A 26,041-nucleotide genomic window follows, 5' to 3' on the forward strand; every position below is an offset into this window, starting at 1 on the left:
AGACCATCTGCTTACTAGGTTCAAAAACCAACAGAGAGCTGAGCCATGCCTCCATTCATAGCATTCAAGGTGAAGTATCAAAGGTCATTTACAGATTTAAGGTGAAGACATCTAACTGACTAAATGAAATCATGAATTCTGCCACCTGAGAGACAGCTAACCATCTCTGCTTAGCTTGGTGGGAGGTCTGTCAAAACATACAATTAGTGAGTCACCTCTGAATAAACAACTTTTCCTGTGCAGCAGTATTCTCTGGCTACTTCAAGGGCTTTTGCATACCTCTTCAGTAATCCACAACTATGGTGAAAGAACTATGTCTGGTGGGTGTAAGGGGATTGTGCTGCTGTGGTAGACACAATGGTACATTGTTGAAATTTAGGAGGCATTGGAAAGGATTCTTAGTACTACAGCATATGCAGGTTTGTGGTGGGGTACATGTATAGTGAGCACTGTAACCAAGGTACACCAGAAACAGGTCAGGTTTTTGCCTCCACTTCAAATGTCTATCTACTTATCTCACATAATGATTGTTTCGATACCTGCGAGGACATCTTCAGAGAAGCAGCCACTTTCAATCAGCATGTGAACACAGATGAATACCCAGACACTACAATGGCATATATTTAAAAAAAAGTGTGGAAGACGTATCTACAACCAAGAAGACTACAATCAGAGCCAATCAAAAACCTTGGCTAACCAGCACAGTGTATGAGCTTCTGAGGGCAAGGAATGAGGCATTCATGGTAAAGGACAAGGTGGGTCTAAGTGAAGCAAGAGGTAACCTAAAAAGGGTTATCAAAGAAGCCAAGAGGGAGTATGGATGAAAGGTAAAAAGTTGCTTCAAGGACATGAGGGACACCAGGAGCCTCTGGCAAGGCTAGCAGCTGACTACAAGACCAAGTCAGTTCGATGGGATGACGGCATGGAATTTCTAGACAGGCTGAACTCATTCTACGGCAGATTTGAGAACAATCTGGAGGCTAAAAAACTACCCACTGGTCAGAATGAGAGTGCGCAAAAACTTAACCATGGAGAAGTGTGAAGCCAACTAAAGAAAGTGAACACCAGGAAGGACTGCAGGCCCCAATAACATTCTGGGCAAAGCATTAAAAGAATGCGCAGACCAACTGTATCTAATCCTTACAAATATTTTCAATACCTCCCTGGCTCTTGAGAGTGCTAGCATGCATCAAGGTAACTAATATAATCCCGCTGTCCAAAAAAACACAATCCAACTTGCTTAAATGACTACAGACCTGTGGCAATAACCTCAAATATCATGAAGTGCTTCGAAACTATAGTAAAAAAAAGCATCTGTCAGAAGCTCTGACACAGACCTTTGACCCTCTACAGTTTGCCTATCGGCCAAACAGATAAACTGCAGATGCCATTTTGGTGGCCCTGCACCTCTCTGGAACATCTTGGAGAGGAACAACTGTATCAGGCTGCTGTTAATTGACTTTAGCTCGGCATTCAAAACAGTGGTGCCAATGAAACTCATAGGCAAATTAATCTTGGCATAAACAAGAGCCTCTGCAACTGGATCCTTGAGTGCTTGACTGGAAGACCACATAATACATGTGCTGGTAACAACACATCAGGTATCATTGCACTCAACACTGGTGTGCCTCAAGGGTGTGTACTTAGTTCTCTATTAACCATCCTTACCAACGACTGCTCTGCAATATTTCCTAATAACTATACAATCAAATTCACAGACGATACCACTGCAAAGGGTCTCATAAGGGATGATGATAGGGAATATGAGAACAAAGTCAGTTCTCTGATCAAATGGTGCAAAAATAACTTGGATCTGAATGTCATCAAAACTAAAGAAATTATCACTGACTTCAGAAAAATGCCAACCATTCACTTGCCACTTGAGATAAATGGTGAGGTGGTATGAGAGTTCAGTCTACAAAGTTCCTGGGGGTACACATCTCAGAAGGCCTGTCTTGGTCTGTGAACACAGGCCAGATAATTAAAAAAAAAAAAACTCACCAATGCCTCCACTACCTAAGAAGGCTCAAAAGAGTAAAGCTTCCTCTGAATGCTCTATCCACTTTCTATTAAGGAGCTACTGAAAGTATTTCACCTGCAACTTTACAGTGTGGTACAAAACTAGTACTAGAGCAGAGAGGAAGAAGCTTCAAAGAGTGGTGTGGATTGTGTTTAAGATAATGGGCACAATCTTCCAACCATTCAAGAACTTTTTACAACAAGGAGCATAAACAAGGCATACAAAATACTTAGAGACACATCACATCCAACATTTGGTTGGTTTGCTAGACTTTCATGTGGCAAGAGGTACTGCTAGGACTTTCAGGCTCTTGAGCAGCTTCTATCAAACAGTAATAAGGCTCAAACTCAGACATCAGTTTGGGTGCCTTCTACTTCCAAACGTGATCTCACTAGTAATATTTTACTGAAATGGATACATTATTTAATTCACTATAGTTAGCTTATTCTTACAGAAGTGCAAAATCTCTCTCTTAAAAGTGCAATTGCAATAATTCTTCAAGTGCAATATTAAACTGCCTTTTTTTTCTGTGTACAGTATTTGCTCATATGTTTAGGTTTATATGTATGGGTAGTTTTATCTGACTACAAATAGGTTATAAGGAGTATTTTTTTATGTTCATTAGTCATTAGAAAGTTGTGTACATGTCATTTCTTATTCTTTTTATACTTAAATTGCCTCTGTACTCTGGTGATGAGCTGATGACCACAATTTTGTTTAGGTTGCACTTGTGCTTCCTAAATGACAAAGTTTTCTTTGAATCTTTTAACCTCTGTGTCTAGGAACACTGATGGGTTGTTTGTGAGCATGAAGCAGTTCTAACTACGTCTAAGCACCTAATATGATGTAGGATACTGACAGTAGTAGTAGTAGTTGTACAGACTGATTCCATGGTGCCTGAATTTCAGATGGGGGTAATAAATACACTAGGTTGTAGGCACTATGCTAGCTACACTATAGAAATAGCAGAGGAGCACAGTTGACCGCTACAAAATATGGCAACAGAAGCTTGGTGTAAAATAAAAGAACAGCAGAAATTAATTGAAAAAAGGACTATCAGTAGCATGGTTCTCATTATCTAGCATGCAATACCAAATATAGGCACAGGTGCCACAAAAAACTTAGCAAGAATCACATGGCAGTCAACGGGTAACAGGAGTGGCTGCCACAAAAACTAGCAACTCAGGGGTTCATGCAGAAGCGCCACAGTAGTTTCCACAATGTTTCAATCTGCTGCTCCTCTAAGCACAGGTAACTGAAGGCCAGAATTCAGATGGCCTGAGTTACTGAGAGAACAGGCACTGAAAAGCAAAGGATGTAGCATGTAAAAGCCAATCATGCATGTAGTGCCTTTTAGAGCAGCTCTACAATAAAGCAGAAAATAAAAGAAATAAAAACCCACAAATATCTTTTCTAAACAAAAACATCACTGCAAAACCAAGTTCAACACCAAGACAAGTAGCACTACCTACAAGCAACTTTTTGCAACGAGTTAAAAGTTAAGCAAAAACCAAAGGACAGATAATGGCAGATAAAAAAGGAACAAAGACTGCTACATCAACTTAAAAGTATTTGTGATTATGGCATGCACAGTGCCATATCACTGCACAAGGTGGGGCTTGTTGGGACTCTCAGATGATCAAAACAGGTAAAGCAAGTTAAATCCAGAAAGCAACAGTAGCAGCTGTTTGCAACAGACAGCAGACCAACTAAACACAAAATAAGGCTAAAAGATAAGTCAGCAACTTAACAGTTTCAGTCTGACCTCAACTGTGGCCGAACTCCCAAGGGTTATGATCACAGCAGTGATCCATACAAACAGAACTGTTCAATGCACAACTCAGCAAGTATTACTGCACAACAGACAGACAGCTATACATTTTTGAATGTTAAAATTATAAACAGTGCAGGTAAACTTATGGCTAAAATATATATTTGCACAATTAAAATATAAAATAATTCCTCCACCTAAGATGAATATGGCTTCAGTATCATAAAAAATTAACATAGCAAAACGATTTACAAACATTTTCACACCAAATTTTCAACACAACACCTATTTAAGACTTCTTTTCTTGAGATATATGAAAGTTATCGTACAAATCAGTTTGAAAAGGTCACGTTACAAACTGAAAAAAATATATTTTTAACGTTTCTTGCCTCCATGCTGACAAAGTCATCAAATCACCACCACAGTCATCACCATCCATCGTCCCTTTTTATGGGGTACTAGCATAGTTATGGGATATCCATTATGCAGTCAGCCAAAGGGTTTCTTCCTTGAAGCCACGTTACTCCCTTGTTCTTGCCCACAAGATTCCTAAGGAGTGAGCTTGTACTGTAGTGATACTTGCTACAAACGTCTGCGAATGACACCATCAAAGCCCGGGGGTTCCCTTGAAGAATAACACATCCATTTACCCTTCACGTCTATCAGGGATTGCATGTGGACTGCATTTCCACAAGTATGTGCCCCAATATCCACTCATACACCAGCAGAGGTGAAAAGGCTCCGCCTCTTCATCTTTCTTTCTAGTTGGTTCCTCCAGCACTCCAGGTTTCTAATCAAAAATGACTTACTAAGGAAATAACCTTATCAGAAAAAGAAGTGCAGTAGAAAAAGCAACTGATATGGAAGATGTATGACAGGATATTAAGGAGAACACAATGCAGCATCTGAGATGTCTGTGGAATAGGACCAAATGGGAGCCACTGAACAAAACTGCAGAGCTAAGCTGATCACTTCAAGGCACATGCTGTGAAGTCTTGTGTTGTAGGTAAAGCGAACAAGTTAAAACACCGACAAACAAATCTGGAAATACATAGTTTGGCAACAAGTTCCACTCCAGTACATTCCTATGGCAGCTTTTTTTTTTTTTGGTTAAGAGAAAGATAATAGTCGCCAATAACCCATTAAATGGAGATAGAACTCCACATAATGGAAGAATCCAACAGTAAAATGGCTGATGGCTACTTGAAGTATATGCAACCAAACCTTTTCAAGACAAATGACAATCATGCAATGCAATAATGAAAAATAAGTCAGTTTACAGGGGCGGCAGGTCCAAATTACCTTTGAAGTTCAAGTCACAAAACAAACGCAAAAAAAAATCTTACTTCCGCAACACACAGCTGTCAAACCTTCTCCTACATTTAACACACACGAACAAATGTGAGCAGAATAAAAAAAAAAAAAAAAAAAAAAAAAGTATTTCTTACGATGAGGCTCTACCATCAGCATAGCCTCCTTCTCAGACATGATGAGCTGGCAGAACTGATCGCCGACATTTGCTAGAATATACTTGGATGTCTCCAGATCTAGGCCATTTGCAGGTGATGAAGATGGAATCCATAAGCTCATGGCTTCTGGATCACTTTGCTGTGGACTCAAGAATCCTTCAACACGCAGGATACCTTTCCGAGTAAAGACCAACCTGGCGCACAAAGAAAAGTGATTATAGACTAGAAATCCATTTAGTACAGGCACATTTACAAGACAGATGTATACACAAGTGGGAATACTCACTGTAAAGCACATATATTTAGCCAGTTGCCCTTTATCTGAGTAATAGAACAAATAAGACATTGCAAAAATGTTTATAAAGTTTCAAAATATCAATAATTGAACCCTTAATGATGAATCCAATGGTTTGGATTATCCTTTCCATAAATGAAAATTCATTTTTTTTTCTTTTCAGCAGCTACCACTCCCAACATAGATGTGCACTTTTGGCACATGCCAAGGCACAGTACATGACTAAGTGAACTTTTACTGTGCCTACAATGTCATAACCTAGCAATTACTGAGCATCTTCCTCAAAAACAAAACTAGAATTTGACACCTCAACTAACAAGCAAATTACTAATAACCATACGTACAAGAAACTCCCAAGAGAAGGCAACAAATTGATGGGCTGCTCACGCGCATGAGGCAGTAAAAAGGTATTCCAAGTCTATCTAGAAGGGTTCCTTCAAAACATAATTAATACTGTATTAAAATATCTTGTATCCAACTTCAACAATACACAGCATCATCAGTGGTTCAATGGGCAGCACATTCACCTTTGGTGCTGGAAGACTAAGTCTGGGGGCTCTACTCCCACTCCAGGTGACTGGATTGTTGGCACTATTGTGCAACAATGGGAAAGGGTGTTGCAATCCCAATTCTGCCATCCTTTGGATAAGATATTAAAGTGAGGTCCCATCTGTTGAGGTGGTGATAGCTAGGATAGATGTAAAACATCCCGTAGCACCTACCAAAAAGTGTAAAGGAAGCTGCCCAATGCCTTGGCAAACTTCTCCTAGTAGTAAAGGGAGGAAAGAGCTAGACAACTGCTCCAGCACAAAACTCTGAAGTCTGAGACATGAAATACAATCTAACAGTAATTCCCACAGTCCTAGTCAACACAATGCCTGGAGAGAGTCAAATCAGCAGAAGGAACTGTTCCTGACAAAATTCTGGCAGAAGGGTAAACTATTGTCAGCTGGGTTCACCAGAGTATTTGTGGTAAATGACTATGTACCGTACACCAGCTAGAAGAGGATGGAGTTCATATCCCTGCAATCAGAGCCTGTTGAAGGAAGCGTGAAAATCAAGTGGCTAAATCCAGCTGTCTTCAAAATATGTTTTTTTGAAATAAAAGCATTACTGGATGTAGAATAGACAAAGGGGGCAAATAAGGTTTACACTGGAAAAAAAAGAGCCAGGAAGTTGGAGATTCTGTTTCTTTCCAAGGAATGGTACAGCACAGACAGATCTTGCCACTGAAAACTTTCCCTGTTACAAAGGAAAATGATTGAGAGAAAAAAAAATGGCGTAAGAGTGAACTACAAAAAGAGAGAAGTACCTTGGATTTGAAGCAGAGACTAGTGCTGAATTGTCAAGATAATGAGGAATAGGACCAGTAAGATCCTGAAAGCAAGAAAGGAACGAACTGTAACGTAACATTTCCATAAGATGAAGTTTTTAACAAAAAAAAAGCATCTTTCTCCAAGTAGTAGAAAATGACGGAATGGACTAGAAGTTTGTGGACTATGTTAACTGGTGGGAGGACCGTAATTTACAATTCCCACACTGTAATTAATGTTTAGAAGGACAAAGACAGAACTGAAGATATATAGGAGTAAAAAAGCTATTTTCATAGCATTGTGTGTATAACAAATTTCTTGAAGTCAACAGCAAATTATACTGCGAAGTAGTTCTGCACAGCATGCAGAGGTATTTTAAATGTGAGGTGGAGGAGGAACTCTTATTAACTGTTATTAATGCCAGTGATGTTGCAGGAATGCACTTTTTCTTTCAATTGTAATGTAACTAGTAATTATACTGTCACAAAATTATATATATACAGTACTATGCTGCAGTCTTTCAGCTGCTAAGGGAAGAAGCTGAAGTGAACCGGACTGATCATATGGCTATATTAAACTGTGCTGGTTCCCTTGATGCTATGCATACTCATACTAGTGAAAAGTACACACCAAGTTCATGTCAAATGATAGTTCCACATTATTTGACACAAGTCGTGTCATTCCACTGTAAAAACATTAGCTTGTCCTTTTTTTAATTTATCACTAATGCCCTAAAAATGCAGATGCACTATCTGCAGACATGGACAATTAATCAGGAAATGAATGAACAGTGAACGGAGACATCTATATGGGGAAACACTAAAATAAGGACTGAAGGGAGAAGAGATTAATTTGCTCAATAAAAATAAAGTCGGTTACACTTAAGGGAACAAAAGTAGATGCATAAACAACAATGCAATATCTGGTAACACCATGGTAGTCAGGGCATTTTTCTTTAGGCTAAAAATCAGTTAATTAAAAGCATGCAAGTTGTTTTTCATATCTGCAACGGAAGTTGACATGGGACAAGAAAAGGCTATATAGCTAAAGGATGGAACTCGTACTGTAAAACCCCCTTTCAGCATGATTAAACCAATATTTAGAATGGGTGAAACCTGAGGGTGCAGCTGTCTATCAGGGACTTAAGCCCACATATATTGGGGTAACTTTAATTTCTGGAAAATGTACATATTTGTGTTTACTTGCCTTGAGTTAAGAGAGGGAGAGGGGTTAAAATGAAAATGTCTATACTTATTTGCTTTTTGAACATTTTATTATAACAAAGTCTGCAAAATGGGGTATGGGTCACGACAGAGAAGAAAATCTGCAAATGCATTTAACATTAGACTACCGAATGGTGTGTGCATGTCAGATGAAAGTTGGAAAGATTCACAAATAAAACGGTCATGTAGAATATGTAAAAGTAATAGTACCTTATCAGAATGAGTGCCTTATCAATCATATAATGGGTTGTTAATGGCATTGCTGGTACAGACATGGAGCAAACACCAAAGTGTAGCATATAAACAGTAAAGTTAAAGGACACAGAAATGGTGAACAAATGTGGCAGAAATAAAAACTTAAGAATGTTTATTCTGCAAGAGCATCAGGAACAAAAGAAGAGGTACTGACACTCTACAGAATATCAGGAAGAAAGGAAGATGGGGTAAGAATACTGACTGCAAAAGGGGCTCCATTACTGGTAAAAGAGGATAAGGAGAAGGAAAAGACAAAAAAGGTAGATTAGTGTTAATAAGGGCAGCTGTCTAATAAACCTTGGGGATGGCAGAAAGGATGATTACATTGACATGTATTTATATTCCAACTGAAAGTAATATTAAGGACCTTAACAGAATTACTGGAGAGGTAATGCACTTCCACCAAGATTATTATTCATGGGTGGGGGGGACTGGAGCACAATACTTAATTCAGAAGATGCATCAGGGAACATCGAAGGGAAACAGAATAGAAGGTAGATTTCTGAAAACATAAAATATTTGGAAAAGATTATGTGAAATTACTAATACAGCTCAGAAAGAATTTACATATTCCCCAAGGTACAATGAGTAAAACTGGACAAAATTATATTTCGCAGGAGGGTGGGTATTTAACTGAAAGTTTTGAAACACATCCAATATCTATTAAGACCATGTATCAATTAAGACTACAATAAAGACATAGGGTGATCGAATAAAAATGACACTGGTTTCCTTACAAATTGTACAATGAAAAAAAGATTTTAAGAAATGGGCAGTTGAAATAATTCGAGAGGTGCTATATAAAATACTAATTTCTTCAGAAGAGACAGCTGAAGTGTGTGACAAAATGAAAACGGAATTTAAAATACGGCAGAAATGAGACAAAGACATGTGAAAGTAGTAGTAAAAATTATTTAGGAGGATTACCAAAGGTGAAGCATTGCAGATGAAGGGGGCATCTTAAGGAACAACTGCCGAGGTCTGAAAGGAAAATAAAGGATAAGTTTACTATCAAATTGTCAAAATACACAACAAAATCCATCTACATCTTCGAATCAGTTGTGCGAAGTTCAGCATATCAATTAGACAGAATGTCGAAGTGCACATACCAACAAAGTAGAATTCTCACTTTCAACATTCTCAAGCAAGTCACTACTGCACACAATGATGTAATACCATCTGTTTGCAAGGGGGGCTGCACACCCTGCACCCACCACACCCCCCGCAAATATATTCCAACTCCAAGATCACACTACAGTGGGAAAAAGGGTATGAAGAGTAATTTTTCAACCCGCACTGCACCACAATCTGTATTCAGAATGCCGAAGACAGGTGTGCGAATGCACTGTGGCATTCGCGAATCTGAACACACTCACTTGTGCAGGTTAGACGAAATGGGGATCGTCCAACTGTTTTTCAACATTCCCATTTTCGTTTAACTTGTACCCATAATTATGACAGTAAACCTAAAGGACAACATGGATGAGTTTAAAAAGAACACTGCAAAACTTTTCTTTTTTTTTGATAACCACACAGCACAAAAACTACTAGCATAACAACTTAGGCAACACAAAACAGAAAAAGAATGTTGTCAAACTTAGGGAGCTTATGACTAGAAAAACAAAAGACCCTTTAGAGGTAGTAGAGATTTTGGCAATTCTACAGAAATCTGTGTAGAGCCCAGAAATATGAAAACAAGAAAAGACAAATGGAAATATATATGGAAAACAAATATACCACAGTTAGAGGAAAATGAGACTCAAGAATTTACAGCAAAGACTCAGAGGATGATATAAAAATACTGGTGTATAACCAATAAGCAGGTAAAGCACAGTTGTTTAAGATCTTACCATAACAGTAGATTTCCTTTTTACTGCTGCAGTATTTATTACATGTGGGATATCCTGCCAAGGACAGCCCAACGTCCGGACAGTATACCAAAGCCTTTACTGCCTCCCAGTATTATACATTAGGCATATGCTCCCTGCACAAAGGACAAAAGGGTGACATATACACACTCAATACCCTTAAGTAAAGTGCCCCAAGAGTACTAGAGTAACCTCAAGATAAATATGTACATCTACAGTGAAAAAAAGGGCAAGAAGGCCAAGGATCCATCAGCCAGCAGAATGTTCTTAACAGAAAAAAATATTGGAGAGAGGGCAGGAGGGTGGGACTGAAAACTTTAACAGTGAAATGGACATATACCATTATGGTACGATCTTATACAGCTGCACTATGTCCTTTTTACAGATGCAGTATTCAGCACATGATGGAGATTATCAAAGCTACTGTAATGGATGGGAAGAGCAAGGCAGAGGGGAACCTACTACAAATCTATGAAGGGTAGCCTTGGCAAACCTTGCCCTGCCTCTAAAAACAGCATTCAACTTATAATGTTTAGTAAAAGTGTGGACAGAAGATCAAGTAGGAGCTTCTAAGATGGATCAAGTGATCAGACTCTTGAAGAAAGCACCAGAAGAGGTTACTGCTCTTGTACAATGAGCTTGAACTGAAGCAGAAAGCTGTTTAACATGAAAGGAGTAATGAAATGAAACTGTCTTAGAAATCCAGGAAGAGATGGAGATGTTTTGCTTAAAAATCGCAACATAAAATTTCCTGTTATGAAAACAAAAAGCTTTGCGGATTTGTGGACAGCTTTTGTCTTATCCAAATATCACAGCTGCCTACGTAAATCCAAGGTGTTAAGAGCCTTTTCAATAGCAGACTGTGGAGAAAAAAGGGAAGGTAGCTGGATAGACTAAGGAACAACTCAATGACTACCTTGGGCATAAAAGAATTAGTAGAGAGACATCATGTCTTTATGAAAAATCAGAAAGGAAGGCTACACCACTAAAGTCTGAAACTCAGGAACTCACTTAGCTGAAGTAAGAGCTAACAAAAAAAGTCTTCCAGGTACAATGTTGTGGGGGGGGGGGGGGCAGGCTTGAAAGAAGCATAACTCAGTTTTTCAAGTACAGAATTAAGGTCCCAAGAGAGTGACAGAGAGAGAGAGAGAGAGAGAGAGAGAGTTTACTTGGAGACCTGCTATGAAGGATGCCTTTAAGGAACTGTTTGACCTCAAAACATGAGGCCAAAGGCAGGTTCAAGGGGAGACTAGCAAAGATTGCTGGCAAGTGAGCTTTAACAGAAGAATAACCTAGGCCAGCATGGAGCAGTTCACATGATAAGAAATGGCTAAGCAGACCCACATTGAAAAGGGATCCTGGTGATGCTTGAAAGAGAAGTCTTCCATTTAGCCATATTGTATTTTCTGGTAGTAGGTTTCTGCCATATTGGATTTTCTGGTAGTGGGTTTTCCTGTCTCCTGCAGAACCCTAAACTTGCTCACAGAAAAGTATGGTCTAAAAGGGATCCATCACCCAAAGTGTCAACTGAAGAGTGGACAAGTGAGGGTGAATGAAAGATCCCTTGTCTTGTGTGACAGGATCCATCTGGTGAGATAACTTACAATTGTCCCTGGGCAGGTAAAACAGAAGGGGGGAACCAATGTTCCCTGGGCCAAAAAGGAGACAACAGCAAGATTCTCGGGAGGGGGGGTCCTTTCTGATCTTATGCAGGACCCTGAGAAGCAGATGAAGAGGAGGCTAAGCATATATAAACATCCCCTTCCAAGAGACGAGAAAAGACTATATAGCTATAGGAAAGGAATAACATCCCCTTCCAAGAAAAGGACATGGTGTCCACCTTTTAGGTCAGAGGACTTGGGACACCGGAATAAAAACGAGGAAGTTGCCTGTTGCGAGGGGAGGAAAATAGATTCAGTTGCAGACTACCCCATCAAAGTACTAGGTCCAGAAATGCCTCTCTAGAAAGCGTCCATTCATGAGGTTGTGTCTAGGACCTTGCTCATTTAGTCTGCCACCATATTGTGTTCTGATTGGATACAAACCACCTGAAGGGTTACCTTATGGTGGATAGTCAAGATCCAAGACCTCTGATGAAGGGGCCACAGATCCTGAACCTTCAGACTGTTGGAAGAAGTTTCCCACACCAGATCAGAGGCATCTGTGAATAGCTTTTGAGTAGAGGTAGGAGAATGAAAAGGCAGCCCTGGATTGAGGGAGACCTGCTGAATCCATCAATGAAACTAGAGTTTACAACGAGGTAGGAAGAGAACCAGAAACTCCACAGAGTGGCAATGTTGGAGCCAAACCTCCTTTAGGTACCACTGAAGCTTCCCCATACGGATCTTGGCAATGGGAAGTATGGGGATGGCAGATGCAATGAACTCCAAGGCACTCAGAAATTCCATTACAGGAATGAGAGAAAGGAGAAGCAAGAACTGGAAGTAGATTTTAAGAGACAGAACCTTGGGAGAAGGAAGAGAAGCCAACAGTGAAATGGTCTGGATTCTGCAACCCAGAAAAATGTCTTTTTGATGAGTCACAGCGGACTTCTTAAGATTGGTGGTGAATCCTAGACTGAGCATAAGGCGCATGGTAAAGTTCAGATCCTGCAGACACCTGAACTGAGAGGAAGCCTGAAGAAGCAGCCCATCCAGATATGTTGACATCTGGATTCCCCAAAGCCTTGAAAAGGCAAATACCCTTGGAGCCATAGAAAGACCAGAGGGAGCAAAGCAGGGAAACAAAAATGAGAGAAATGTAAAAACTCCCTGAAGAGAGAATGACAGGAAGAAAGAGAAATTTAAAAATGTAAAAAACTTCTTGAAAAAGAGGGTGAATGGGAACATGAAGTTAACCGTCCTTTAGGGCTACAAAGACAACAAAGGCCTGTGGAAGTAAGTCAAGAAAAAAAAGAGTCGGGAGGAAAGCATCCGAAAAGAAGTAATCTTTAGAGAAGTGTTGAAAAGGTAGCTATCCATACATAGGTTCTCAATGACCATTCTTTTCGGGGAAACTCCTATTCCTCTCTGAGATTTTGGAACAGGCCGGATGGTGTCCTGATCCAATAAATCCTGCAGAACCACAGGAAAATGAGGAAGCTGGTGTGCAGGATGTTAAAGAACAATGAACAACCAAGAAGGGGGGGGGGGTGATTTCCATACCATAAAATAACTAACAGATAACAGAACCCAAAAGTCTGAAGTAATCCATTGCCAGACAAAGAGAGAGAGAGAGACTGGGAAAGCCTGACAGTCAGGGGAACCTGGCCAAGGGGAGAGGAAGAAAATGTCAGATGGAGAGAGATTTGTCCTGAAAAGGGGGCTCTTGAGCTTTAATGTCTACACGGATTTATCAGAGAACATCTGCTTAGGAACCCTTTTCCACTTTAGAAGGCTGACAAATTAATTTTCTCTGAAATTTGGGGGTGGGAGAAAAGAAATGTGTTTAAGAGATCCTGCATAACTTTACCTCTGTCTTGTAGAGTCTTAAATAAGTCAGCAGCATCCATACCAAAGATATTTACTGTCCAAAGGAGCATCTAGTAGCTTGGCTTCAATCTCATCAGTTAAGACCTGGAGGCAAAGCCAAGAGTACTTCCTCATATCTAAACCTGAAGCAGCTGCTCTAGTATGTACACCAGCTGCTGCATCATAGCTACTTTTGATAGAGTGACAGGCTACCTGAGAAACAGAACTCAGTAAGGAAGTGGTAAGCAGTCTTATCTTCAGAGTAAGAAAGGTCTGACAAACCCATTTTGAGTCAAAAGGGCCAAAACATACCTGACATCATATCGGTTTGATAAATTTACGGTCAGTCATACAGGCCTCGCAAGTAAGGCAAGTGCACAGGCCCAAAAGTCAAACTATATTTCAAAAAAGCACTGCCAGCACACAAAAGTGTGGAATATCAAATCCAAGTTTAATTACAAATGCACCAAAAGGGTAAAGTGACAGATATTACCACACAGATAATCAACTTCAGACCAGTTTCAGCTTAAATAGCCTTCTTCAGTGCAAATAAATACATCAAGCTTTACAATGTGTTATATAAATCCTGGTCACCCACATGACATCACTAATTAGTTAATTATGGCAACTCATTTAATCCAGGGGGGAAACAACGCACCCAATTTAATAATCCAGTTTTTTTCTTTACAGTTTAAAATAATATGCCACCCAGTTTTATTCATCTTATCTCCTTGCATTTTATCTAGAGTGGTGCTGCGGTAGCACTGTCGCCTCATAGTAAGACATTGTCCCGTTCGATTCTCAGCTAGAGCGTCTTCTGTGTGGAGGCATACGTGAACGGGGGCGTGCCTTCGTTGAAGGTTGTGCGTTGGGGCTGGTAACCCGGTACGTAAAAATACACTACCAATCATTAGCGGACTGGAGTTCCGCTGTGGCAACCCCTAACCGGGAAAAGCCGAAAGAGACAAAGTAAATTTTAAGAATGCAGTGTTGTGTTTCAATGAGTGCTTGTATACAGCATTACAGGTTATCTTGTTCCTGATACCACTAATATGCTCCGTACTACATAGACGTAATGGTTGGGATGTCTGCCCAATATAAAATGTTGACCAAGAGTATGTTGCTAAATAAATAATCCAATCTGTGCTGCAGTTAGCCAAAAACTTTATATCATATACTATGGATGCGTTTTTGCTAGAAAATTGTTTAGACTTAACACTAGAACAATACGTGCAATGCCCACATGACACACACCCGTATAATGGTTTACCAGAAATCATTAATTTTTGTTTAAACCTGGTAGGCTCAGCCAATCATTTGTAATGGCTAAAATGAAAGCCCAATGTCTGCCCCCATGAAAGGAGAACAAACATTTGGGACTGAGTACATCAGACAATCTATGATCTGCCACTAGTATATTCTAATGTCGATTCACAGCATCAATAAGTACATTGGTACTGCGACCAAATGTAGTAGCCAAACGAATATCAGATGACTCCCTATGTTGTTGTTCTTTACATTTTAACAACTCATTCCTGCCTTGTCCAGAAGCCCAATTACCTGCAAATATGATATTACCATATTGATAGCCCCTAGTTTGAAATTTCTTGATGAGATCCTCCCTGTAATTCAGAAAGGTGTCTTGAGTTGAACAAATACGCCTAATTCTTAAAAACTGCGACTTAGGAATGTTACATATGATGTGCTGTGAATGGAAACTGGGGGCATGTAATAAAGTATTATATTCAGGATATTTATGATACATTTGACTATCTAGAGTGTTGCCCATATTCCTAGTAATGGTAACATCTAGGAAGTTGATTTGGTGAAGATGATAGCTAATCATAAATTCGATTCCCCACTTATTACTATTAAGGTATTGTACAAATTCCTGTAAATAATTGGCATCCACACTCCAGACCATCCAATAGTCATCTAGATAACATCTCCATATGTCTATCTTATCCATAAATGTTATGGCTGGGGTCATATATCAACTGCTCCTCTAAGAAGGCCATAAATAAGTCTGCATAAATGGGAGCAAAAGATGCTCCCATTGAGGTGCCTTGAACTTGCCAGAAACATTTACCATGAAATTAAAAAAAGTGTTTTTGGTGAGCAAGTGTTCTGCCAAGCAAACCAATGAAGTATTAAACCCAGGTGGATATAGCTCAACCCTGTCAAGCCAATACTGCAAAGCCTGTAGACCTGCCCAATGGGAGCTATTAGTGTACAGGGCAGTGACGTCAAGGGTGCATAAAAACCAACCAGGCTCCAACTGCATATCAGAAATTATCTGCAGGAATTGCGTCGTATTTTGTATATGTGATCTGACCTAACCTTACAAAGGTTTTAAATATTTAGTCAGGAATTGAGAGAGGGGTTCAAGTAAGATAAACAATAGGCCTGCCAGGTGAATTATGTAGATCTTTGTGAATTTTTGGTAATAAATACAAATACAGATGTTTAGGACCAGGCACAGTAAGGTGATGTAAATCAGAGTCAGTAATAATTCCCTCTTCATATGAAGTCAAAAGTAATGAATGTATTTGATGTTTAATCCATCAGTTGTCTTTATGCTTCATTATAGTACATAGCCCAATCCATCACCACCAATGATCCACCCTTATCAGTCGGTAAAATAACCAAATTCTTATTTTTAAGATTTGTAATCACCTGTTTTTCAACCTTTGAGAGATTATTTGGCAATCTTTGAGATTCGCTGGCATTGAAGTGTAGATCTTTGAGCACACTAGTCTGGAACATAGCAACTTGTGGCATAAAAGTAGATTTATGAAATCTAAATTCATTAATGTTACCATATGGAGATTCAGAATCAAAGTATAACCTTAAATTAAGCAACCGACAAAAGGAGATGACATCTTGAGCCAATGAATCCTTACCAACACAAAAACTTGGTACAAAGTTCAAACCTTTACTTAGAAGTTTCAATTCAACCTCAACCTCAGAAAGAGGGGTTGATGCTATATTACGAACATTCTCAGTACCATTGAACACTGGATCATGATTTTCAAAAGGAATTCGACATCGCTTACCCGCCTTGTGTTTCCTTCCTCCCCTACGGGATTTGACCCTGAAGGGTTGTCCAAACTACGTCTTTTGGGGGTTGGGGAATCCTGACTATAGTTTATATCTACATCTGTGGCGGAGGATGAATCATCCCCTGATCTCCCACTGGTGGAGAGTCTAGGCTTAAAGATAGATTTAGGTCTCTTTCTCTTATGTGTGGAAGATTTAATATCTAAATTGCCAAATTTCACATTCTTTACTGGCCCAAAGGGTTTACCCCTTTGGTAATCCCCCACGTCCCTATTAAACTTCTGCATCTTTTTGTATTTTAGCTGTTTCTCGAGACTTAATTCTTTACTTAACTGACTCAAACAGGATACATAACAGGCTTGACCTTCATAAGTCTTTGTTTCCTCACAGATGGAGCTAACTTCAGTAATGCATTGATCAATGGAACACTCACAATATTATACATGTACATCAACAAAACCCATAGAGGCTTTCTGTTGGGCTTGAGCCCATTATTCAGATAAACAGTCAAGATTGCTAACCAATGGGTGATTCTTCACTTTAAGACCCTTCGGGGTAATGCCCCTAGTTTGATACACTTTAAAGATGCCATACATTAGTTCCAGGTATCTTCTTACTTTTGGTTAGTTTATGGAAAATGAGATTGCAGGCATTAACCAGATCACTGCTATGCCCATCTACATCATCAACATTAGAGGGACCTAAACCAAATACTTGTAAGGTCATCTCTGTCCACCGAGAGGCCTTGTAGAATGGTATTAAGATCCATAGTATCTGGCCCAAACAAAAATTTAGACATGTCCCAAAATTACTGCAACTAACTCAAATATTCACCATAAATATAGTGATAATTAATCAAGCCCTCTAGATATTTCCAACAAGGTCCCACCATTAGAAATAAGCAATATACAATGAGTTAACAATGCCACAAAATTATACAGAATTCTGCTCAAAGTTGTATAAAGTAAAAATCATAGACCCAATAATGTAATAGGATACATGAGAACAATAATGTATCCCACCAGCATATCATATAGATATGCTATTAGTCATTCTCTTGTTTGAGTCACCCCCCCCCTCAACTATGCAAATCCCGCTTCTAAACTAAAACGGAAACAATAACAGCCACCACATATATTAATATAAAAGATGTTCAACCAATATGGTAAAAACACACAACACCCCAATATTTAAAAATGTTTAAATCAACTTCAATATATTCTAAACCGCTGTCTTTTTACAAACAGTGCTACGTTCCCCTGTTAAATATTGGAAATGCACAAAAACCTAAATACATATCAAATATTCCAATATGCACAGTGTGATTAAATTACAAACTTGGCCCCAAATATGGCAATATTACCACTCAGCATATCAACTGTTAGCACCTATAAACCTTGGTATTTTATGTCAACCTTAAGACATGCACAAATCATCCATAGTACACCTGGAGAATAATAGCCCTCGCGTATAATTGAAAATACAATGTCCAATCAGTGTGATCGAAAAATATTTGAATCACACTCAATGTCCCAACGTACAAATATTTGCTGATACCAGTCAATCTTCCACAATTATGTTACACTCCATGCTACCTTCCCCTGCTGGAAGGCCACGGTAAACCAGACACAAGACAGTAGAGCTCAATATGAAATCTAGTTTAACCACACTTGTAAATACTTCCAAACAAAATGAGGGGCGACAAATCACCATTCGGTAGAGCAAACAGATCTGCATACAAAGTTGCTCAAACAAAAACTGCAATACAAAAACCTATTACAAAATAATGGCCTATTAAGTGTTCACAATGTTGAATCAGTTGCTTGTTTCCCATAGGACAAAAAACACCTTAAGACATAGAATGATGTATAGTTCAAAGTCCCAAACAGTCTCACCACCAAAAAACACGATAACACATTCCGTAGTATACAACTGAAGCAATAATCCTGCACAATGAAAATATGGAACAACGAATGACACCACTGAAAAGACGCTTTGAATAATTCCAAACAAACTTCTCAGCTGACACTTATACAGATGTCCAAGCAGAGTCAGTATGAATCAAACCAAAGTTTACTGAAAAGCTGTCTCCCCCATATACGCTTACACATGGTACTGGAGACAAAACTGGAATAAATTCAAAACCAAAAAGTGATGATCAGAATGCAATCCACCACAAATGTAAAACTGAACCACACTTTAAGCCAACAACAAGGAAAAGGCAATTCTCCTCAATTACACAGCCCTCATAAGTATAGCAGGTGCACTGGCCCAAAAATCAAAACTTTATTTCAAAAAAGCACGGCCAGCACAAAAAAGTGTGGAATATCAAATCCAAGTTTAATTTGCAAATACACCATAAGGGTAAAGCCACGCTTTAGATTCACTATTATAGATAAAATACAAGGAGACAGGATGAATAAAACTGGGTGCCATACTACTTTAAATTGTAAAGAAAAAAATGGATTATTAAATTGGGGGGTGTTTTCCTCCTGGATTAAATGAGTCTTTATAATTAACTAATTAGTGAGGTCGTAGGTGACCAGGATGTATATAAAACACTGTAAAGCTTCATGTATTTGTTATTTACACTGAGGAAGGCTATTTAATCCGAATCCGGTCTGAGGTTTATCATCTGTGGGGTAATGTCTGTGACTTTACCCTTATGTTTGTAATTAAACTTGGACATGATATTCCATACTTTTGTGTGCCGGCTGTGCTTTTTTGAAATATAGTTTGATAATTTATGGCCCTGTAGGCCATAGTAGTACAAGTATAGACCCTTTTTTTCCCCAGCCTCTTCATAGTCCAACTGTCTTCATCAAAAAGAGAAAAGTTTGGAAAAGAATAAAAGTCTGGATAGCTTGCCAGCAGAACTACAGACCACAGCAGGGTCTGAAGAGGACACTTGTGAAGTTAAAGGCCTCATGCACTTTATAAAAATGGTCAAGCTGTTTAGGAGTGGGAGGCTAGAAACCAGGAGTCAAACAAGCAGCTGTAAATGTATCCATAAAACATTAAAAACAGGGAGAACAGCATAAGGTTTAAAAGATTCCATTTGTAACAGCTCATACCACTGCTTGATTGCCAGACACCTAGAATTAATCCCACTTAAAATTCTCATTGTACAAACCACAGTCTCACCAAAGGACAACTCCTCAAAGGGAGAATCAGAACTCAAGAAATCCACATCCCCTAACCCATAATACAAGGGTAAGGTAATTTAAGAGTAGGCCAAGTATTCATCTCCTGAATCTACCGCCTCATCCAAACAATCATATACCTTAGTCCTTTTAGCTAGAGTAGAAGACCAAGGAGAAGCAAAAACAAATAACCCTGGGGGGGGGGGCTTAAAGCCATCTGAGCACTGAACAAACACTGGTTAATGTCCTATCATTCCCTCAGAAGATCCTTAGCAATGGAACGAACAAGTCTAGTTTTCTGTTTCTTCTTTAATGGGATGTCAGCTTTGCCCAACCTAAGGGGCTCACCAGCCATGCCTAGACACAAAAAGAGCACCAGGAACCTCTTCCCTAACAAGAATATAAGGAACCGCCTTAGGCCATTTGGAATAATCAGCTGTGGTTCCCCCTCAATGTTCAGGATAGAAATTTGTATAACCTCAGAGGACATGTGAGAAACAGGTTCCATGACAGCGTCCAGCAGGGTCATGGCAGAGGAAACCGAAGTCAGCACTTGAAGGCTTCAAGAGAGATGTCTGGCAGAGGGTGGACAGCAGCAGAGTCAAACCAAGACTTTTTTTTTTTTTAGGAAAAGAGTGGGAGGATTCAGCCATGGTACTCTGGGTCAAACATTTGAGACAGTTCTCAAGGTAAATGGATGAAGGTGACAAGATATCTGCAAAGAGATTTGGAAACAAAAGCCTGACAAATGGTACACTGGGTATGATAGTATGATGCACCTAGGCAGAACACTTCTTGTGACGAAAACTACTTCCTGCACTGACATCTTCCCTTTTCTAGATGACATGAACACCTAAGTACACAAAGAAAAAAAGGAAAAAGAAACCCAATAGGGCACTTATCTGTAGATTTTCAGGATGTAAAATGAATGAAGATATAACACTGAGTATGGAAGCAAAGTATGTTCACACTCAAAGTTGTTCACCACCACCAATATTTAGACACATAAGGTGAAGTACTTAGTTTGAATTAAAAACAATTCTATTATAGCAGCTAATGATATCTAGGAAGAGCAGCAAACAAAAAAACAAAAATCAAGAAGATGGAAGTTGCTGACTATGAATATGGATATTAAGGTATAAAACAGTGAATAGTTCTAGTCGCTTTAATATTAGATACAAGTCAAGAATATTTTACTAGCCAGAAGAAAAGCTGTGAAAAAAAGTTACGCACTCACCATAACGTTCTGTGTTCCTCATTTCATTCTTCAGCTAATAGGTTTGGATCACAGATTCTGATCCAATTTGTCCTCTTCTACCAGATTATCAAATCCTAAAACTCCAAGCTCCTCCCTGTACGCATAATGCCCTGCCAACATAACATACCTCAGATCAAGTTTGCTGCCCCTAGATACATAAAAAGGGCAGCCTAATACAGAAAATACCACAGGCAAAAAGAAAAGGGAAGAGCGAGCTCAAATAAGGAAGATAGGTTCCTATACAATTCTTAGATCTCTCCAGAAGTAAAATGGAGGGGGGGGGGGGCTGGATAGGGAATTGAAGAAGAATGAAAATGGACAACACAGAACGTTAAGGTGAGTACGCAACTTTATCAGATGCCATTTTTCATTCATTCCTCAACAAATGGGACAGAGCTCCCAGCTACTGAGACTTTGGGAAGCCCTCATGGAAGGATATTCCACAGCACTGCTGAACCAAATGCCACACTATTCCTGGCAATCAAATTCAACCTGGGGATTAGCCCAAGCTACAGCTGCACAAATATCATCTAAAGATGTTTTAAATCAAAAAGCTGATGACACTGCCGCCACAAATCTAGTGGAATGGGCTCTACAAGGTTTTGGTAAAGACCGTCTCAATTTACCAAAGAAAAGGGTTACATCAGTCAATAATCTTATCAATATAAAGAATAGTTGTGCAAAATCTTACCATAACCACAGATATCCTTGTCTTCTATGTTGCAGTATTCTTTACATATGGGAGTTGTATTCCGCCCATCGACCTGACGTCTGGCCTGTAAACAAAAGCTTAGAGCCATTGACTGTACATGGGACATCACACAAAGGCACAGACATCAGCCATAAAGGGGACTTCTGCACATACAATCTTCAGAATAAGAAAACCCCATAAGGAAAGCCACCTAAGGAGATCATCCTAGGAAAGATCAAGTTTTAGGGGGGAAGGTGGGAGGGATAGAATTCTGCAACCTAGAGGAGGACATCTATGGCTATATTAAGATTTTACACAACTATTCTATGCCCTTCGTATACAATGCTGCAGTATCCTTTAAATATGGGAGAGTGCAAAAGCTGAAATGGAACCCAGGAAGGAGGGTAGAGTAGGGAAAAGCTAAGAGGAAGCACTTTCCTGGAATCCGTGTAGAATTGCCCTTGCAAAACCTGCCCTAGACCTGGAAACAGTATCCAATTTGCAATGTTTCATAAAGGTATAAACAGATGACCAAGTAGCAGCTTCCAGGATGGAAAGAGCATCTAGACCTTTAAAGAAGGTGGCTGAGGATGCCACTGATCTACTGTAATGGGCCTTAACGGATGCCATTAACGACTTCTCATGGAAAGCATAGCAAAACACAACAGTCTTACAGATCCATGTGGAAATGGTTTGTTTGGATACAGGCAAACCCAGAGCCCTGGGATGAAATGGAAAGAAGTGAATCAGACCTCCTAATGACTTAGTTTTGTCAAAATAAAATCTGAGTTGTTTATGAACATCCAAGGTATGCAAAATCCTCTCAATGGGGGATTGTGGGAAAAGGAAAAATGGTAGGCAATTGGATGGCCTGATAAAGAGACAACTCACAACTTTGGGCATGAGGCTTGGATAAGTTCTCAAGGATACTCTGTTCCTATGAAAAACAAGGGGGGAGCATCAATGCCTGAATCTTTGACACCCTTCTAGCAGAGGTTAAGGATACTAGAAGCACAGTTTTCCATGTGCAGAACTTTAGAGAAGCAGAACCTGCTGGTTCAAAAGCAGCCTGAGTAAGTCTTTCTAACACACAGTTAAGATGCCAAGAAGGAAGAACTGGTTTCCTGGGGGTCTTAAATGTAGGACGCCTTTAAGAAAAAGCTTAACTTCTAACCTGGAAGCTAAGGGAGGAGTTAAAGGCAAACAGGCAGAAAAAGCAAAACAATGCACTTGAACTGAGGAACAGAAAAAAACACTGTTGAGCAACTCACACAGCTAAGAAAGTATTAAGGGAATGTCCACACCAAAGGGATCCTCTCTCCTTTTTTGGCATCAAATGGAAAATCTTCTCCACTTGGAAATGTAAGATTTTGTAGTACTGGGTTTCAAGGTCTCGTGCAAAACTCAAAAATTCAGATGCCCCTATCTGTAGGAAGAAAAGTACCTTTATGCCTCCATTAACACAACCTATTGAATGCTTCATGAAAACATGTGAGCGGGATTTTCACCGTTATTATGATTGTCATGACAAAAAGAACATCTTTGTTAATCTAAGTGCAACAGAGAAATGTGAGCTACAAGGTCTTTGTAATGATACTAGTCTAGTGTTCAAACCGGCAGACAAGGGAGGGGGGATTGTAGCCATGGATGCAACCTTTTACCAACAGTTAATGTTAAATATGCTGAATAATGACAGTGCTTATAAGAAAATAGAAAAATCGGATGTAAAATCAACAGTGCAGTATGTTTACGACACCTTTTACGATCTGTTGATGACAAGATCCATAGATAAATCCCTTTATGATTTCCTTATGATAGATTTTCCTTTGATACCTATAATCAAAGGTTTACCCAAGCTACATAAGGATAAATATCCACCCCCACTGCGTCCCATTGTATCAGGTGACCATTGGGTAACACAAAATGCATCTTTATACATACAAACTAAACTGGGAGTGCTTGTGAAGAAAATACCCACTATATTGCATGACTCTTACAAATTACTAGATGACCTTAAATTAGAAGTGGTAAAAAATAAGATAAAAGCAGATACCTTATTAGTTACGTTAGACATAGAGAGTCTCTTCACCAATATCCCCAATGATTATGGTATAGATGCAATAAGAGCACATATGACAGAATTAAAAATGGATAACATCGAGACTATGAATATCTGTTGCATGTTGGACCTGGTCTTAAATAACATCTTTTTGTATGATAATATGGTATATGCACAAACATGGGGGGTGGCTATGGGCACCCCCTGTGCCAATGCATATGCCAACCTTGTTGTCTACAAATGGGAAAAAGAACACATTTTTAATGATTCTAGGTTTGACAACGTAGTCTTATACAGACGATTCGTAGATGACATTCTATTACTGTGGGCTGGGGATGTTGTCACCTTGAACGACTTTATTAATTTCATGAACACTACCACACCTTTCTTTAAATTTACTTATGAATATTCCAAATTAAGTATTAATTTCCTAGACATTACTATTAAGAAAGGAATTAATAATGAATTAGTAACTACACTTTACAGAAAATCCTGCTGGAGGAATGGAGTTCTCCACTATGACAGTTTACACCCACGTCATATTTTTCAAAACATTGTGAAGAATCAGATGAACAGGATACTAAGGATCTGTAGTGATGGATCAGATGCACTACAATTAATTAACTCCCAGAAGAAATATTTTATGGATAGGGGATATCCCATAAAGCTGATAAACGATGTGATAGAATCCTTATTTGATAATTCAATACCCCAGATAGTGTCATTTAAATCACAGAGTAAAAAGAAAATGTTTCATAATATAGAATATGATATTAAATACACGAGTGATGTGCAATACTTAACCAGTATAGTGAAAGGGAACTGGAAAATTTTGCTATCAGATTCAACACTTTCAGGACTACTTGGGGAAAAACCGGCCTTTAGATATAATAATTGTATGAATTTAAAAAGGTTGTTATGCAAGGAAAAATTAGATATTGCACCCATTGACATCAGGGCTCAAATAAAAACAGGTACCTTTCCTTGTGGAAAATGCTCACTTTGTGGATATATAAATAGGAAGGGAGACTTTAATATCCCAAATGTTGAGTTTAGTCTAAAACCTACATTTTATGCAACTTGCAACACCAGAAATGTTGTTTATTTAGCTACTTGTAATCATTGCAATAGTTATTATGTGGGTATGACATCACGAAGGTTTAGAGACCGGATATATAACCATATTTATGACATAAGAAGAAATAGTTCCACCAATGCATTGGCTATGCATTGCAGCATTCACCCTCAACACAGTTTTGTGTTTCAGATTCTGCAAATAATAGATCCTAATAGAAGAGAAGGAGATCACATGAATACTCTGGAAACATTTGAACTAAAATGGATTTTAAGATTGAAAGCCCATCTACCACCTGGCTTAAATACTATGGTTAATATCCGGCCTGCCCTGTTAGGTCCTACATGACCCACTATATTATTGCATTATACTTTTCTGGTGAGCAAGTTGCATGTTTTGTCAAATCCAGTGTATTGGTAGGATTTCTATATTATGGCGAAATTTTTTCATCTTCCAATTTCCATTTGTTGGTTTTAATACATACCTTATGAATATTCATATCTATCGTCTAATAACATTGACATACTATGTCCACATTAATATTTACTACATAAAATACCCAATAGCACTTTTATACATCTTGCTATTTAAAGAGTCATTTATAACTTTTTTCGTTATCTTAAGGTTGTTGTTTTTGTTGGACTTATATGCTAGTAGAATTGTGATATGCACTTTCGAGCACTTTCTAATGTTTGTATTTTTGCACAGCTATCTTAGTTTTTTAGTTATTTAGCCTTGGCTTTTATTTAGCCTCGGCTTTTATTAGTCGAAATACTTTTGACTCCTTTGATTTTTCTGACACAACTTTCAGTGGAACTATGTTTTTATGAATCTTTAATACATGATATGAAAAATGTTATAGTATTGAATGGATCTCTACGACCTTGCGATTGTTATTAGAAAAATTTGGATAGGATGTCCTCATGCTTTGAGATTGAAAATCATTATATTAGTAGGTCATGGAATAAGGACTTCCTTAAAACATAATATTTTGTTTGTGCTGTTTGTAGATATAGTATACATTATTAGTTTTTATATATATATACAGTTATACATAGCCCTATAATATTG

General features: G+C 38.8%; 1 protein-coding gene across 1 annotated transcript in view; it reads right to left on the minus strand.

Moving 5' to 3' along the window:
• LOC122790520 (lysine-specific demethylase 3B-like) overlaps positions 1-26,041 on the minus strand; it is a 1,645,389-nt gene that overhangs the window by 145,414 nt on the left and 1,473,934 nt on the right. Inside the window, exon 10 of the mRNA XM_044058071.1 lies at positions 5,240-5,454. Coding sequence (XP_043914006.1) covers positions 5,240-5,454 — 215 coding nt within the window. The remainder of the gene's footprint in view (positions 1-5,239; positions 5,455-26,041) is intronic.

The sequence above is a fragment of the Protopterus annectens genome, chromosome 16.part0 (genome assembly GCF_019279795.1).
Source record: "Protopterus annectens isolate FY-2018-M chromosome 16.part0, PAN1.0, whole genome shotgun sequence".
NCBI lineage: Eukaryota > Metazoa > Chordata > Ceratodontiformes > Protopteridae > Protopterus > Protopterus annectens.